At 36.1% G+C, this 15116-nt stretch overlaps 1 protein-coding gene across 31 annotated transcripts in view; it reads left to right on the top strand.

Annotated features, from left to right (window-relative positions):
• C2CD5 (C2 calcium dependent domain containing 5) overlaps positions 1-15116 on the top strand; it is a 67350-nt gene that overhangs the window by 50377 nt on the left and 1857 nt on the right. For 15 of the 31 annotated variants that reach the window (XM_025142009.3, XM_040671479.2, XM_025142027.3 and 12 more), the window contains 9 exons: positions 2345-2406; positions 3311-3409; positions 3708-3797; positions 4589-4676; positions 5680-5766; positions 9823-9873; positions 10883-10984; positions 11825-12015; positions 14656-14802. In XM_025142009.3, the coding sequence (XP_024997777.3) occupies positions 2345-2406; positions 3311-3409; positions 3708-3797; positions 4589-4676; positions 5680-5766; positions 9823-9873; positions 10883-10984; positions 11825-12015; positions 14656-14802 (917 nt within the window). Of the gene's footprint in view, positions 1-2344; positions 2407-3310; positions 3410-3707; positions 3798-4588; positions 4677-5679; positions 5767-9822; positions 9874-10882; positions 10985-11271; positions 11363-11824; positions 12016-14655; positions 14803-15116 lie in introns of those variants that run through there. The other 16 variants (XM_040671408.2, XM_040671426.2, XM_040671458.2 and 13 more) reach the window with 5 other exon arrangements.

Below are 15116 nucleotides of genomic sequence, written 5' to 3' on the forward strand. Positions count from 1 at the left end.
ACTTTTCTGTGTGTTTTGCTCTTTGCATTTTGAATGCATGTGCACTCTCAGTGTTGGTAGAAATTTACACCAAGATCTGTACACCTATAAATGCCATTGCCTTCTGTTTTGGATCAGCTACCTTCTGAGCTTTTTTTTCCTTCTTTTTCCTTACTGTATTGGGAAGATAAGTTAATTGAATTATTGCTTTCTGTCAGTTTTCTGTATTCCACCTGTGGTTTTATAGACACCTATCATCCCACTCGACAGAACTTCTTGATCTGACTAAGAGGCTAATGAAGTCATCGACTATACAGAAGTTTGCTCACACTTGTTATCCTTCTTTTATCTTTTGGAGTTTACCCATGCTTGTGAGAATGTCTGTTACATTCCTAATAATTGCTGCAACTATTTATCTTTTTGAGTACTATTGAGTCCAGAACTATCATTATCATAATTAGCTATTATTATGACCGTATCTTTTATTCCTCATAGATTATAGCCAACAGAGAGATTGTCATTGCATATATATGATGTTAATTTTTTTTCTGCGCAAATCAGTAGTTTATTTATACTAAATTTCATCTCTTACATACGTATTATCCATTGTTAGGTCCTGCTGCAGTTGATTTTACTACCCTAAAATAAGGTTGTCAGCAGTCATCTCGCTACATCCTCTCTTTACATATAAGCAGTGTTGGAAGTATACAGTTCTGAGTTATACATTTATCCACTGTAAAATTTGACCATTTCCTCTGACCTCTGTTCAGTCTTTTAACCAGCTATGTTTCCTCCAGTGGTATTCTATTATATTCCTCAGCATACTGGTTTATTAAAGAGTCTGTCTTACCAAATGCCTTTTTACGTCCCAAGCAGATTGTATCAATCAGACGTTTATGTGCTTATGTCCTTCACAGAACTCCAGTGGGTGTGTGAGCCATTGCTTCTATTTACAGAAATGATACCAACTTCTCTTCAGTGTCTTCTTGTTCTTTCTCCTATTGATTTCATTTTCTGGAATAGCTTCCTTAGACCAGTGGTGCCAATATCTGTACCATGTAAGTTAGTAGCTTCTGGTCACATAAAAGCGCCTCACTACTGGAAGGTGAAAGGGTCCTTTTCTCTGGCAGTGAGTTCAGTGGCAATTAGTCACCTATTTAATTTTTTTCCTTTCCTGTTGATATATGATTTTTTTATTAGCTCTTTTGTCTGATTGTTTAATAACTCCTTCAGAAAATGTCTATTTAAGACAAGTTATTTGAAGAATAAACTACAGTTTTCCACCATTGTGGAAACCTCTACCATGGTGAACACTGGCGCAGAAAGTACGTCCGTCTGCTCTCCTGTTATTCTCTCTTAATATTATATGTCTTACTTGACACTTAATAAGATTTCTGCTTTTGATGTTCTGAAAGAAAATTAATTCATATTTATACTTTTTTCAAGCTGCTCCACAATTTCTTTTCTAGCTTATTTTGTACATTCTCTTTTGAATTCTTTGTATTCTCTTTTGAATGCATTTAGACATATATTCAGATATTCAGGGTTACATACTTGCTTTTTATAACTTCTTACCCTACTGTTCAGTTGTTGTGCTGCTTCTTTTTTTTTCTTTTTGTTCCCCAGTCTCTTCAAGTTTCTCTGAGTAAGTGTCAATATTTGCACTCCAGTCTTTAGGTAGTATCTTCAAGTGTCTCTATGCTGTCTGTTGAGGGGTTAGCTTTCCAACTTCTACAAGCACATTTTATGTAAGCTTCCTCACTTGTACTTAGTTTCTTAGGAGCTAAGTTGTGGATTTTTGGTGTTTGCCAATGACAGTGTGTAAGTATATCTTAATCAGAGCTAAAAAGCTTCTTTGTACGTTTCTCTGTGAGGTTCTTATTGAGGGGTTTGGTGGGGAACGGCCCCATGAGGCAAGCAGGGAGCATGTCTTACCTGTCAGCATCAGGTGACGTGAGCTAGCCAGTCTTCAATGCTGTTGTTACTTTTGAGTTTCATGCTGCTTAATCTCTCTGATGTCACTTACTGTGATGACAGTTCTGGCTTTGCTTTTGGGCACTTGGATAAATATTCAGAATAAGGATTCTGTAGTCAAAGCATTTGTTTTAGAAGTGATGAGTTCCATCTTTCCTATCTGGTTTTCACTGCAGTATGAATAATAGAAACTCGGTTTATAAGTTATATTGTGTTCTTCAGATGTTGTGTTTTCTTTAGATATTTCGCTTGTATTTCTGTTATTATTCAGTATTCAGAAACGCTGAAGGGAAATTATTTGCAGAATGTGGAGTGGGATTGTATATATTTCTTCAGAAATATTTTCCTATTTCAGTGTACAACTGAATTTGCCCAAATATTGTCATTACAGGTTTTTACAGTTGCAACACGGAAATTATGCCTGGTATAAATAACTGGACACCGGAAATACAAGTAAGATTATTTCAAAAAATTAACCATAAATACTACCATCATACATTCCTTCCAAATTGCTGAAATGTGCAGTAGCAACTTAAATGTATTTTAGGGATCACTGATTTTGAAAGATAATTTAAAAGGATACCCTTGTGTTAGAAATATGGGTGGTATTTTGGTAAGAGCAAGAAGGTGCGGAGTCTGTTTTTTGTGTATGTCTGTGTGTTGTTTCTGTTTTTTAATATTGTTGTGTATCAATTTGTTACAAAAATGCAAACATTAGAAAAATCACTGTAGTAAATATGAATTTTAAGCTTTCAGGCATTCTTAATAGCCTGGCTAGATTTTACAGCTTCTTGAAGAGATGTTGAAAATGTTGGCTAGTGTCAAATACTGAATTTGATAGCTTTAATAGATTAAGATAAATAAGAATTAGATAAAGCCATAATGGAGAAAAAAGAAAACTTTTATTTATAATTACATATTTGAAGTTAATTTATACCATTCAATTGTCACATGTAGAGAGGGAGTTAAAACAGATCTAAATCGGCACGATGCAGGACTATGCTTTGCAGAAATGGAGCTTGAATCTGAAAACAAGCATTAGCAGCATGCTTTCAGGTTGATGTGATTGCATTTGTGTCTGTATGTGACGTTCCATTATTGTGTACATCATTGTACACAATTTATGTACGTAGTATTTTCTCTAGTTGAAAATTATGTAGGAATTAGAATGACTGTGAAGCAAATAAAAAGAACATACAGTATTTTATATCTTGATCAGTCACCCTTTTCATATATTCATAAGCAGTAGTTTGCAGAGATTTTGTCTTTTATAAAATTTTGAAAAAGTACTTCATCAGTTTTTTCCTTTTCTTTCCATTTCTGTCTCATTTTTCTTTACTGTATGTTTCTAATTCAGATGTTCACAGCAGTAAGAGTATCCAGATTAAGCAATATTAATCTAACAAATCAAACACTTAACAAGAACTTCAATGACCTATGTGAGAACCTGTTGAAGGTAAGAGTCTTTGATTTGAAACATACCTTGAATTGTTCATTGGAAGCAAAGTGAAATGAAACTATAGTGACAGTAACGTTTTCTTCATAGTTGCTTTTCACAATTTGGCTACACTGTGCCTGAAATAAGTTTGCATGCTGCTGTAAAGATAGATCTGGCTTTTCTGAGTACATTAAGCATTTCTGAAGATTTTTGAATGAGTCCTTATTGATAGTGTACTCTAGAAAATAATTTTGACCTTTAATTTCTCTGAACTAAGCTTTTTTTTTTTTAAAAAATAATTTTTTGTCATCAACAGAGCTTGTATTTTAAACTGCGATCTATGGTTCCTTGCTGCCTTTGTCATGTGAATTTTACTGTCTCTCTACCAGAGGATGAAATAGTTCAGGTAAGTGTACTGCTTCTTCAGACTTCCAGCATGTAGGCGTGGCAGTTTTGGCCTTCAGTTAACACTTGGTCCAGTAGGGCTGGATTATTGGTATGCCTGGTGGATTCTGAAGTAGAACTTAAGGCTGTGAAGAGGAAGGGGAGAGGAAGGGTGACTATAGGGGCACTAGTTTTGAGAATCGTGGGATGACATACATAGCACATCCTGAGAATGGCGCATCTTCATGCCATGTTTTTAGTTAGGAAACAAAGAGTCCAGACGAGGTACGTGTTAAGACATACTATACTAAATATACTGTCTTTATAATTGCCTGTATTTTTTCCTTCAGTTTCAAGGTGATACAGTATACTTAATTATTTTTAGATGAAATGGGGTTGTTTTTTTTAGAAGTACAACGTTCTTTTTGGGTTCAGTTAAAAACCTCTTTCTTTCTCTCATGCAAAAGGTAATAGTGAGTTTTTATAATTATTTCTCTTGGCATTTCACCAAGAAAGAAAGAGTGAATGAACTGATGAATAAAATTGTAAACACAGGGCAAACACTGCCATGTATGTTTTAACAGCTGACTGTAGTATTCCTGTTTATGCTGTGCAGTGAAGGAGGCTTTTTAATATGTCTGCTTAATTTTTTTTCCTTCCTTATTTTCCTGTGGAAAAATCTGTTGTGTTTTGTTAGTTTTGTTTCATTTTGCGTATTTGTTTGTTTTCTTTATTTGGCTTTCTTTTCCAAAAAATTTTGGATTTTGTGTAACAGATTAAGTTGCTAACATGCCATAAATTTCTGATTTGCAGATTGCAGTCACAGCTGTTGCAATTACATTTGACAAAGACCAAGCATTACAAGCAGCCAAACCCCCTACAGAAAAATCACAGAAAAGAGGTAAATACTGTGAGGCCTATACTATAAAGTCATAGTTACAATACAGAGTTTTTGGAGCGCATGTATGTCACCTCCAGTAAGAGGATGCCTTACTTGTCAGGTAGTCGATGTCTGTACCTATTAGACAAAATTAGGAAAGAAATGTTTGCTATTTCCATTTTCTGTGTACCATATTTCTTAGAATATTTTATCTAAACAATTCATGTAATGCTTGGCAGTGTTTTAATTGTATTTCAAAGTACATAACCCACTGTGCTTCTAAGTAAGAACTTCTGCCCTTACTTCAAGAAGGAATAAAATGAATTATAATACTTGGAAAAAACAAACCCACACCTAACATAAGACACAAACTCACAAAAATAATAAAAAAGCAAAACAAAAGAAAAAAAAACAAAAAAAGTCTTAGGTACGTTTTTTGGGCATCAGTAAAGCATACAGCATTATGGAGGGAGAAGAGATTCTACTATACTCTGCCTTTGTCTTTTCTAGCGAAGCACCACCTAATGCCAGAAATGTACATATGCAGTCTGTATATGGGAATTTAGACAGACGGAACTTTGAAGATGTTCCATTCTGAAAAATGGAATTTAGTAGCAGAGCACAGTGCCATATTTTTCTAAATTATTAGTTGTATCTCACCTTTTTAAGTAGTAACAGTACATTTTCTCTTATATTAAATAAATCAAATGTTGCTTTTTCTTTTTTTTTTTACTAAGCTAACTTTGATCCCACTGTAGAATCAGAAATAAAAGATACATAAATTGACTCAACATTTTTTTCCTGAAAGTATTGAATTCTAATAAGTAGAACACATTCTCCGTTGAATTTTATGGCTGGCTTTACTGTAAGTCACCTGACTGCTCAAACAGAACAGTACTACTATATGCATGCGTTAGAAAAATATATTCCATTAAGACCTGACTAAAGTGAATCTATAGTGCTTGCTACTATTGACAAGTCATATTGTTGGCATAATTATTAATTTGATACATTTTCTTTGTAGCATCAACAGATAATGAAGAACAGCTACAATTTCCATTGGAACTTAGCTCTGATCCCCTTGCTTCTCAACCATTCTCAGCAACTAAAGGTTGGTTATATGGAAGAAAAATGAACTCTTTCCTTTTTACTGATTTTGAGTATGACTCTTTCACTGTTGTATTAGCCTTTAAACATCTGTATTTTCATTTTAAATATTCTCTTCTACCTATGCATAATAAATACAGTCAATTTTTTGAGTCATATAAGGTCTGTATTTTTCTTTGGTAGATTTCCTGTATTCTTTTCTCCTTTGTTACATTTAGTTTATTGAACATGTTGTAAAACCACTGTGTGTTGGGTGTCATTTTGCTTAAAAGAGTTATAAATTTCTTCATAATTAGGCTTGTCTCATATGACCTTGCTTCCACAGATGGCCCGTATAAAGTAACCCCATCGTCACTATCTCACAGTTTTTTTTTGTGCAGTGAGAAATATTTCAGACAGTAAATGCTGGTTTTTCAGCTGAGCTAAACTGCATGATTTTTCTTTTTTTTGAGGTCAAGTGACCTAAACTTGTATAGTGAATGTTAAACAGCTTTCATTGAAATCACCTTTCTTTTATTCCTTGTACACTGTTGGTTAACACCTCTGTTAATAACATGGACAATGGGATTGAGTGCATGCTCAGCTGGTTTGTGTGTGATATGGAGTTGTGCAATGTGGTTGACATGCTGAAGGGCAGGGATGCCATGCAGAGTGATGTAGGCAGGCTTGAGAGTTGAGCCCGTGCAAACAACATGAAGTTCAATAAGGCCAAGCGCAAGGTGTTGCACCTGGGTTGGGGCAATCCCAGACATGAGTAGAGACTGGGAGATGAACTCAATGAGCGCAGCCATGAGGACAGGGGCTTTGTTGTTCCTGTGAACAGAAAGCTTGGATATGAGCCAGCAGTGTGCATTTGCAGCCCAGAAAGCCAACTGTCTATTTCTTGTCACATCACTGTGCTGGTTGTAGAATAGGTACTGACCAGTAGAGGGTAGTCTGTTCATGTAGATTACTTTTCCTGGTGGTCTTCACATTCCATGTTGTACCGTAGCTCACTTTCAAGATTTTCAGATAGATAATTATTTCAACTGTCATATTGTTGGAGGGGGCTGAAGATGGTAAGCTTAAAGGAATTTAGCACATGAACAGTACTTAGTCTCTTAGAAATTACAAGATGCCATGTTCAGTACAGTTGTGAATGCCTGGCCAATAGGCAGGCACTTAAACAAAATATAAATTTTGGTTTGTTTTCTGGTTCCTTGATGCAAAAAGGTTTTTCAAAACATTTACAAGGAAAAGAAAACTTAAAAATAGATTACACGTGTATGCTGCAGTCAAGCAAGAGTTAAATATTTTACTAAGTTACATATAACTAAATATTTCTACATTTAGCATTGTTTTATTAAAAAATAGTAACTGTGTACTGTAGTTACCTGGCATACAGTATAATAACTGGAAAAGTTACATTGTTCATAGTGGGATTAATACTGGTGTTTTTCCTGGGCTGGCCATCATTCTTTATTAACATGAAAACTGTTATTTCTTGATAACAAAGATTAGGTTAAATGCAACTGAGTAAGATTTTAGAGATGATTTAACTGCAAGTGTTCTTAAAAGCTTTGAGATTTAATGAGGTGAATGTTACAGCTTCAAAACACAGAAACAGAGGGCAGGCCATTGTGTTTGGTTGAATTTCCAGCCTGAAATATCATGTATTATTTAAGCAATATGTTCTTTGAACATACTGAGTTTGACAGTACTCGGCAGAACATTACTTACATGTGTGTGTATATCTATGTATCTATATATGTATGTATTTATATATATATATATATATGTATATGCACACGTGCAAGTGTGTATGTATTCCTATATATTCATATATATACGTATCTAGATATGTATATATAGGAAGAGGGGGATAAATTGGTAACACATCCTTCTCAGGTTGGTTTCTGACATGGCTATAAAATTAACAGAAAGTCAAGAGGCAAACTAGGATGTGCCAAGACAGACTTTTTGTAGTGGAGTCTACCTCTGTGGGGATAGATAGGTTCATAAAATCATGTGTAATTGGAGAACACTGCAAGTGAGTGAATGCAGGAGAAGAAATGTAAGTTTTGAGAAGCATTTAATGTCTGCCAGTATCCTTGTAAATGTTGTTAATTGATGTCAGGTAAGGTTAGAATGGTGTTTAATGGCTTTTGCTGTGCTTGAATTGGATTGACCAGAAAATGAGTGAGACTAGAGACAATAAAATAGCTTTCCCTCAAACTTCTGACTGTCTTAGTCTCAAAGGTTGAGGCCTGAGTATTTACAGGTGATTCTTCTGACACATTCCCTATAAGACGGTGCTATCCTGGCTGACATCAGATCTTCACTGTGATCGGTTTCTTTTAGAGTAACATTTGCCTTATTCTCATTCCTGTATCATTTATTCTTATCAGGTAATAGAAAAAAAAATCTTAGCTATTTCACTTATTTTGGTCTTAAACTTATGAGCAATTGGACTAGTGCTGCTAGTGCTAAATTGCACTGAGGACTAGAAGATTTATGTTTCACTATGAATATGAGCAATAGTGCTTCTTATCTAGTTGTCCAGGTGACCATTGTAGTTGATGGAGAGAAATAGACACTGGACCACAGCATAGTTTATCCTCAAATAAACATTATATTTGAGATCAGATGCATTGTGCCTGAAAATGCCTGCCTAAAAATGCATGCCCCTTCTTTTAAAGACAGCAAGAATGATTATTTATCGTAATTTGGGGGGAAGAATCTGTCATCTAGACTTAGCAGGTTTGCATCATTTCAGCACTCAAGTAGAAAAACTGTGTTTCACTCACCAGTTCCTGTGTTACTGTACATTGCTGCAAGTAGACCTTTTCTGTTCACTGCTTATCAGAGATGTTACTATGTCAAATTACCTAAGTTATGATCATTTTCGAAAGTCTAATCTGTTGTCATAGTAGAAGGTATAAAAGTAGTAAATACAAAGTTAGATAGTAACTTGTGTCTTAATATATATTTTTGCATTCAAATAGCATTTTAAAAGTTAATAAAGGTTGGGAGGCCAGAAGTCAGGATGAGACCCAGTTTCTGTGGTGGCAGACAGTAGTGATAGACCCTAAATTCATCAATCAGAACAAGAATAATCGCGGTCTTCATTAGGCCATTAGTTCTAAGAACCTTACCTGTCTGCCGTGAGAAGTGACAGTCTGTGTGCTGAAGTGATGGCTGTATTTACTTGCTTGTGTGTTTGGCAAAGGAATTGCTAAGTGTGACAAGGTAAATGTGAAGTGGGGAACAGATGCTTCTTACAGGAAAAAAAAGGATAATTAGAAGTGTCATAGTATCACTGAAGTTGGAGAAGACCTCTGGGTTCACCCAGTACAACCGTCAGCCTATCCCTGCCATGCTCACTAACCATGTCCCTCAGTGCCACATCTACATGCTTCTTGAACACCTCCAGGGACAGTGACTCCACCACCCCCCTCAGCAGCCTGTTCCAATGCGTCACTGCTCTTTCTGAGAAGATATTTTTCCTAATATCCAGCTGGAAATGACCTATGATTTTGAGTTTGCTGTTGCTGAGTTTACTTTTTGCTTTGTGTTCAAAGGAAAATCATAACTAATCTCAGTTTTTCCCTGTTTACTGAAAATCTTTTGCTTTGGTTATGGATGGGAGGTGGAAAAAAAAAGTTGGTGATTCTTTTATTTCAAGTAAACTTCAAAGTTTATTTAACTTCTGGAAGATAGAGTCTTAGCTAGTTTGTTTGTTTGCTTGTTTGCATTAAGCTAAATATAAATGTCTTGGTGATATCTGTTTGTCTTTAGAACTGTTTATTAACAAAAGATCTTTTAACTTGCAAGACAAGTTTAACCAAGAATTTATACCCATTTATAATCTGCTACGAAGGTACATGACATGGGTCTTTTATGGGTCTTTTCCAACCTTAGCGATTCTATGATTCTATGACATGAGATGTTGTATGTAGGAGATTTTTCTGATATTTTACAGCAAAACTTTTATGAGAAAGCAGTTGTTGTCACATCCTACGCGACTCACAGTTAATAGTGCCCATATATTTTCTGAGTGACATTTATTTTGTTTTGTTAGAAGTCCCGGAGGGTGCAAGTTCCCACTCAGGTATTCCTGCTGCTCAGAGAGGTGAGTTTACTTAATTTAGCTATATGCCAGAACAGAATGAGCATTCTTAGGCCATTGGTATACTCTTTTTGGATGTGCCTTAATCCAGGAAGTGTTTACTAGTTAACTGAGAATGCATGCTCTGGTGTGGCTTAATGATATCATAAGATTTGGATGTTTTTTTTTTTTTAATTACAAAAGCCTACGCGTTAATAACAGGTGTTTTTCTGTGAGATAAATTGAGATCACTTTATCTGCCAGAAAATGAGTTCCTTGAGAGAGCTTTTTTTGCTTTTAATACCTTGTCTTAATTTAAAGTTAGCATGCGTTCCTTCCGTTTCTTCAGGATCAGGAAGAAACGGTGTTTGCAAAACTTTTTGGTTTTTTTTTTTAAAGATGTGCAAACACTCCCACGACTAATAGCAAGGGCTCACAGCAGAAACAAGTCTGGTTTCCACTGTAATGATAGTGGGGATGAAGAAGGAGGACAGCATTTTATTACGGAAAATTCATTTGTGTTTTAAACATAGATGCAGTTTCAGCTTCTGACTCTTGTCCTCATCACCAATACTTCTTTTCAGTCTGTAGGTTAGTTAGTGATAAAGGTTGTTAGGAAGTTAAAATCGTCATCTGCAGCTCTTCAGGAGGAAAGGAATAACAACAAAAATTAAAGTTAAAGAAGGCCTAGGTAAACAAAACCCAAAATTCAATACCTAATGTGGGATTAAAACAAAAATTAATGACAAATCTGGCGTGAGGAGTTAATGACTGTATTTGCATGTTTTTTCAGTGCTGAGTTCCCAGTCAGGCAGTTGGTTCACAACTGTGACATCACCAGAAGTCGGTACACTGGCTTGGACAAGTCCAAACTTATACTGTAGCTTTTCTTTTAAACAGACCTGGAAAGGGATGTTCGATCTCTCTCAGACACAGATAATTGCTTCCTCAGAAGGAGCATTGAGATGAGGGAGAGACATCATCCATATTTTTTTCTTTGTTTTTTCTTTTGTTTTTCTGTCTGTGTTTTCAGCAACGTCAATTGATTACAGTTCCTTTGCAGACAGATGCAACAGCTGGATAGAGCTCATTAAACTGAAAGCTCAGACCATAAGGCGCGGATCAATTAAGACAAGTAGGCGGCTGTTTCTACCACGTTATGATAATCTGAGACATATCTCTGATTTCCCAGTGGTGAATAGTGGAGTTTCTTGCCCAGCGGTAGTATTGCAGGTCACAAATAGAATGAATAGTCGAGTGTGAAAAATGCCGATGTGTTAATGACTGTGTAAGCTAACAGGGGGTTTATGAACTAGTATCATAAAGAGCAAAATACAGTATTTCTGTTCACTTAGTTATGATATTAGTTATGGATAAATGTGTACGCCTACTAATTATATAACATACACTGCATGGATGTAGGTGTATGTATGATCTTGGAAAATTTTTGGTGAGAAACAGGAAGCAATCACCAAGGTGACAGTCAAGGCAATGGTCACTAAATTAGCAAGTGGTGAGTTCTTTTTCAGTAGTTCTTTGGCCACAGGTCTGACTATCTTGCTTAAATTAGTAGAGATTAATATCTGTTTTAATGGAAAATGCTGCACTGGGGAAACACAACAACTTTCACACTTCTATAATAATTTGTTTCTCCGGCAGAATATGTATTTCAAAATGTTGGCACTTTTTTCTTTATCTTCACTTTATAACTGATTGTTGTATGTGCAGCTACTCGCCTCAATGTTTTCTTTTGCAGGAATGCCACTCTTCCAAATAAATTCCATTTCAGCTTTTTGTCTCCTTTTGCATGCGTTGCATGATAATTTCCTTTCTCACGTGGTATGGCTGAGCATCACAGGCAGCTGAATGTTGTCACCAAGCTATTTGGAAACCATAAAGAAGAATTGTTGTATTTTAAGAAACAGCAATCTTACTTTGATAGTTACTTTCTCTTCTTTCTTTTCCATCTGTTTAGCTGCTTCAGTTGATAAAGCAAGTCCATTGGCTGAAGGATACTTACGACACCGTTCCATTCCATCATGTACCAATTCTACCGTCTCTGTTGTTAAGATGACACCTCTTTCTTTTATTCCTCGGGCAAAAATAACCAAATACCTTGGGATAATCAACATGTTTTTTATACGAGAAACTACTTCTTTGCGTGAGGTGAGCTGTATATCAGGGATTTGCACTTTTTAAAGTAATAATAATCAGAGCTAAGAATATGGGGTATCTGCAGAGGTTTGAGTTGAGCAGTGGCACAGTGAATTGAGCTTTTGTCACTTGAGGCAAGGTGCTGAATGGGGATCAAGTTGCATTGTGCTATTCTTGTCAAAATAGAGCTTCTTTGTGTTTTGACACTGTTAAGAAAGGGTTATTTATCCTCTGGCCATTGCTGATGGCTAATTTGAGTATACTGTTCAACTGTAGGTTCTTAAACAGAACCATATGGAAAAAATGGATCATTGACTAACAGTGGAAGTTGGGATCCTTTGAACCCCAAACTGAGAATCATTTAATTGCTAAAAGCCAGCCAAACAAAACAATGCCCATTTTTATTCATTCATTTAGCAAACTCAGTGATGAACTTCCACAATCTACTCAGATGTTAGAATTCTTTGGTTGATAAAGGTTTCCCATATTATATATAAACATTATGCAAACTTCTTTAATGTTGTATTCTGTGCATGCTCAGTAACATAGGCCCGTGTCATAAATGTCTAAGATGTGTTCCTCCTCATCATTGTGTTCTTTTGGGAAATAGCTGCATCCTTCTGCCACAATTTCTAGACATAGAAATAAAATGTTCCTCATCCTGTTTGCCCATACTGAAACTATGCTGTTTACTGCTAATTATGCATTGATAAATAAAAACTTGGTGCCAGCTCTATGTAAATGCTTCGAACAGACAAGTCTCTTCTTTGGATCTTGCGATTAATGGTTCCTTTTAACTTGAGAAGTCTATATTTAAAGGACAGCGTTTTGAAAAGTATGTAATAAGGTGTGCCCAGGGCATTGCTTGCATGGTGCTTTTGCTCTAACTGCACCTTCTGTAGTTACAAATTAAATAGCTGATATACAAACTTTGCTGACTACCATAATGGATCTCGGCAGAGGTATGTTGCTCAGTTGTTTGATTCAGTTCCTCCACGAAGTTGAGAAGCCTGTGCAGTTTTTGTGATGCTGACAGTGTGCTGCTGGCATCACCAGGAGCAGCTAATTAACACCTATTTCAACTATATAGGCTGAGTCACAAGCCAGCTTTAATAGTGGTTGCAGAGTTGTGTATAACTCAGAGTTGTGTTTTGTATTCTATATAAAAGTAGTTGGCAATATTTGATTTGCTTTCTACTTTGGTTATGGTATTTTACAGAGTATTGAAGCTGTTTGAACCCTTTAATAAGCTCAACTGTATACAAGACACTGTACTTCATAAATAGATAATTTTAAGTTCAGTTTATTCGTTGCTCTTAAGCTTTGAAATCTACGTGTGGATATTTATAATCTTTCATTATCTGTTGTCATCACGTTTTGTATCAGGTTTATAGTGTTCCAGATCTTTTTTTTTTCACTGGTGCTGTAACCGTTAAAGCAGTTGGACAAAATCTGAATTTCACGAGGAATGACAAACTCGTATTGAAAATGTGATTTCTGGCTGCAGGTGACTTCATTCGTGCTTTATGCACAGATTCATAAAGTTATGCTTGATCTCTTATTTGTTAATTTTCATCCAAGATGTGTTCTTTCTGGTTCCTAATGTCTTCAAGTCTCTTCGGGGTAGGTGATACATTTTCCGGTAGACGTTAGGGCAGGCCGTAGTTGTTGAAGTCCAGCTTAGTTTCTCTCTTCTTCTGCTTTCCAGTTTCATTTTCTCCAGTGGCATGCACAAGTGGGAAGTCAAGCAGTCTTGCCTTTCACTTTTCATTCTGAAATGTAGATGCATAGAGCTCACTACTGGTTCAGTTTTGTCAGCTTTTTTGCGTTTTTTTTTCTTTCTTTGCATGTTTTTCTGTTTGTTTCCACCCTATTCTGGTTGCTCACATGCTTTCATAGGATTGACTAGGAAAAAAAAGTACTTGTGTTCCTTCTCCCTCTTTTGCACTAATTCAAATTACTGGGCTCAGCACCATGCAAACAAAAGTCCCCCATGAACGCCATGAAGTCAAAGCAGTAACTAAACACAGTGGCCAGAAGTTCTGTTGGACTTCATAGGGAAAAAACATCCCTGTGTGTACCCCTGAAAGAGCAACTAAAACCACCTACCAGTAAGAAACCAAACAGTTTGAACAGCATCTCAACTGTCTGATCTGTCCTTATTGGCTTTGTATTTTGAGGGATTTGTTCTTAGTGATCGTTGGGAACTAAAGATAGTCATTAGCATGCATGGAGCTATAGGGGCCCCTCCATACTCTTAATGACTCTTAATGACTCTTAATCTTCAGTGTAAATTATTCTGTATTTACTTCCCAGTTTTCAAGAAAAAAGGGCAGCATTCTTTGTGATGAACGAAAAAGTCATTACTCAAATGTCAGTTGAGTATCGCTGTTCCTGCAAAGGTGTAGGAATGTCTGAAAAGAACAGCTGTATGTGATACCCAGTTGTGGTTTCTTTTCTCAGGCAGTAAGTTTCATTGTTCTGAGGCTTAACTGTGACACAGTGAAACGATGAACGAGTTTTGTGTTCTGTACAAAACACAATTTCAAATTTGCTGATGTATTCTGTGGATAAAACGTAAGGGAAGTATTCAGCATCCTGTTGTGCTAACTGACAAAATACCTTGTTGGTTTTTTTTTTCCCCCATTTTAGGAGGGTGGTGTCAGTGGCTTTCTCCATGCTTTTATTGCTGAAGTGTTCGCAATGGTGAGAGCACACGTTGCAGCGTTAGGGGGCAATGCGGTTGTCTCATACATCATGAAGCAGTGTGTGTTCATGGAGAATCCAAACAAAAATCAGGTGAGTTATGATATGAATCACAGTGCTTGTATTAGTATGACACCAGTATAAATGCTTTTTATTTATTTATTTATTTAATTCTCCGTAGAGCCACGTGTGTGGCACCTCTGGATCTCTCATTTCTTTAAAGAAGCCAAGAGCACTCTGCACACCCAAGCTGACATAAAGTTGCCAATATTTATATTGATAAATTCCCAAGTGGATAAAAAGAAACTAAGTTCACTAGGATGAAGTAAATTGTGGGAAACAGTAGAGCACAGCACTGCTGAACTTACTTGGCTTTTCTGATTCATTGACATTAGTATTTTAATCCT

Source organism: Gallus gallus, chromosome 1 (genome assembly GCF_016699485.2).
Source record: "Gallus gallus isolate bGalGal1 chromosome 1, bGalGal1.mat.broiler.GRCg7b, whole genome shotgun sequence".
In the NCBI taxonomy this organism is placed as follows: Eukaryota; Metazoa; Chordata; class Aves; order Galliformes; family Phasianidae; genus Gallus; species Gallus gallus.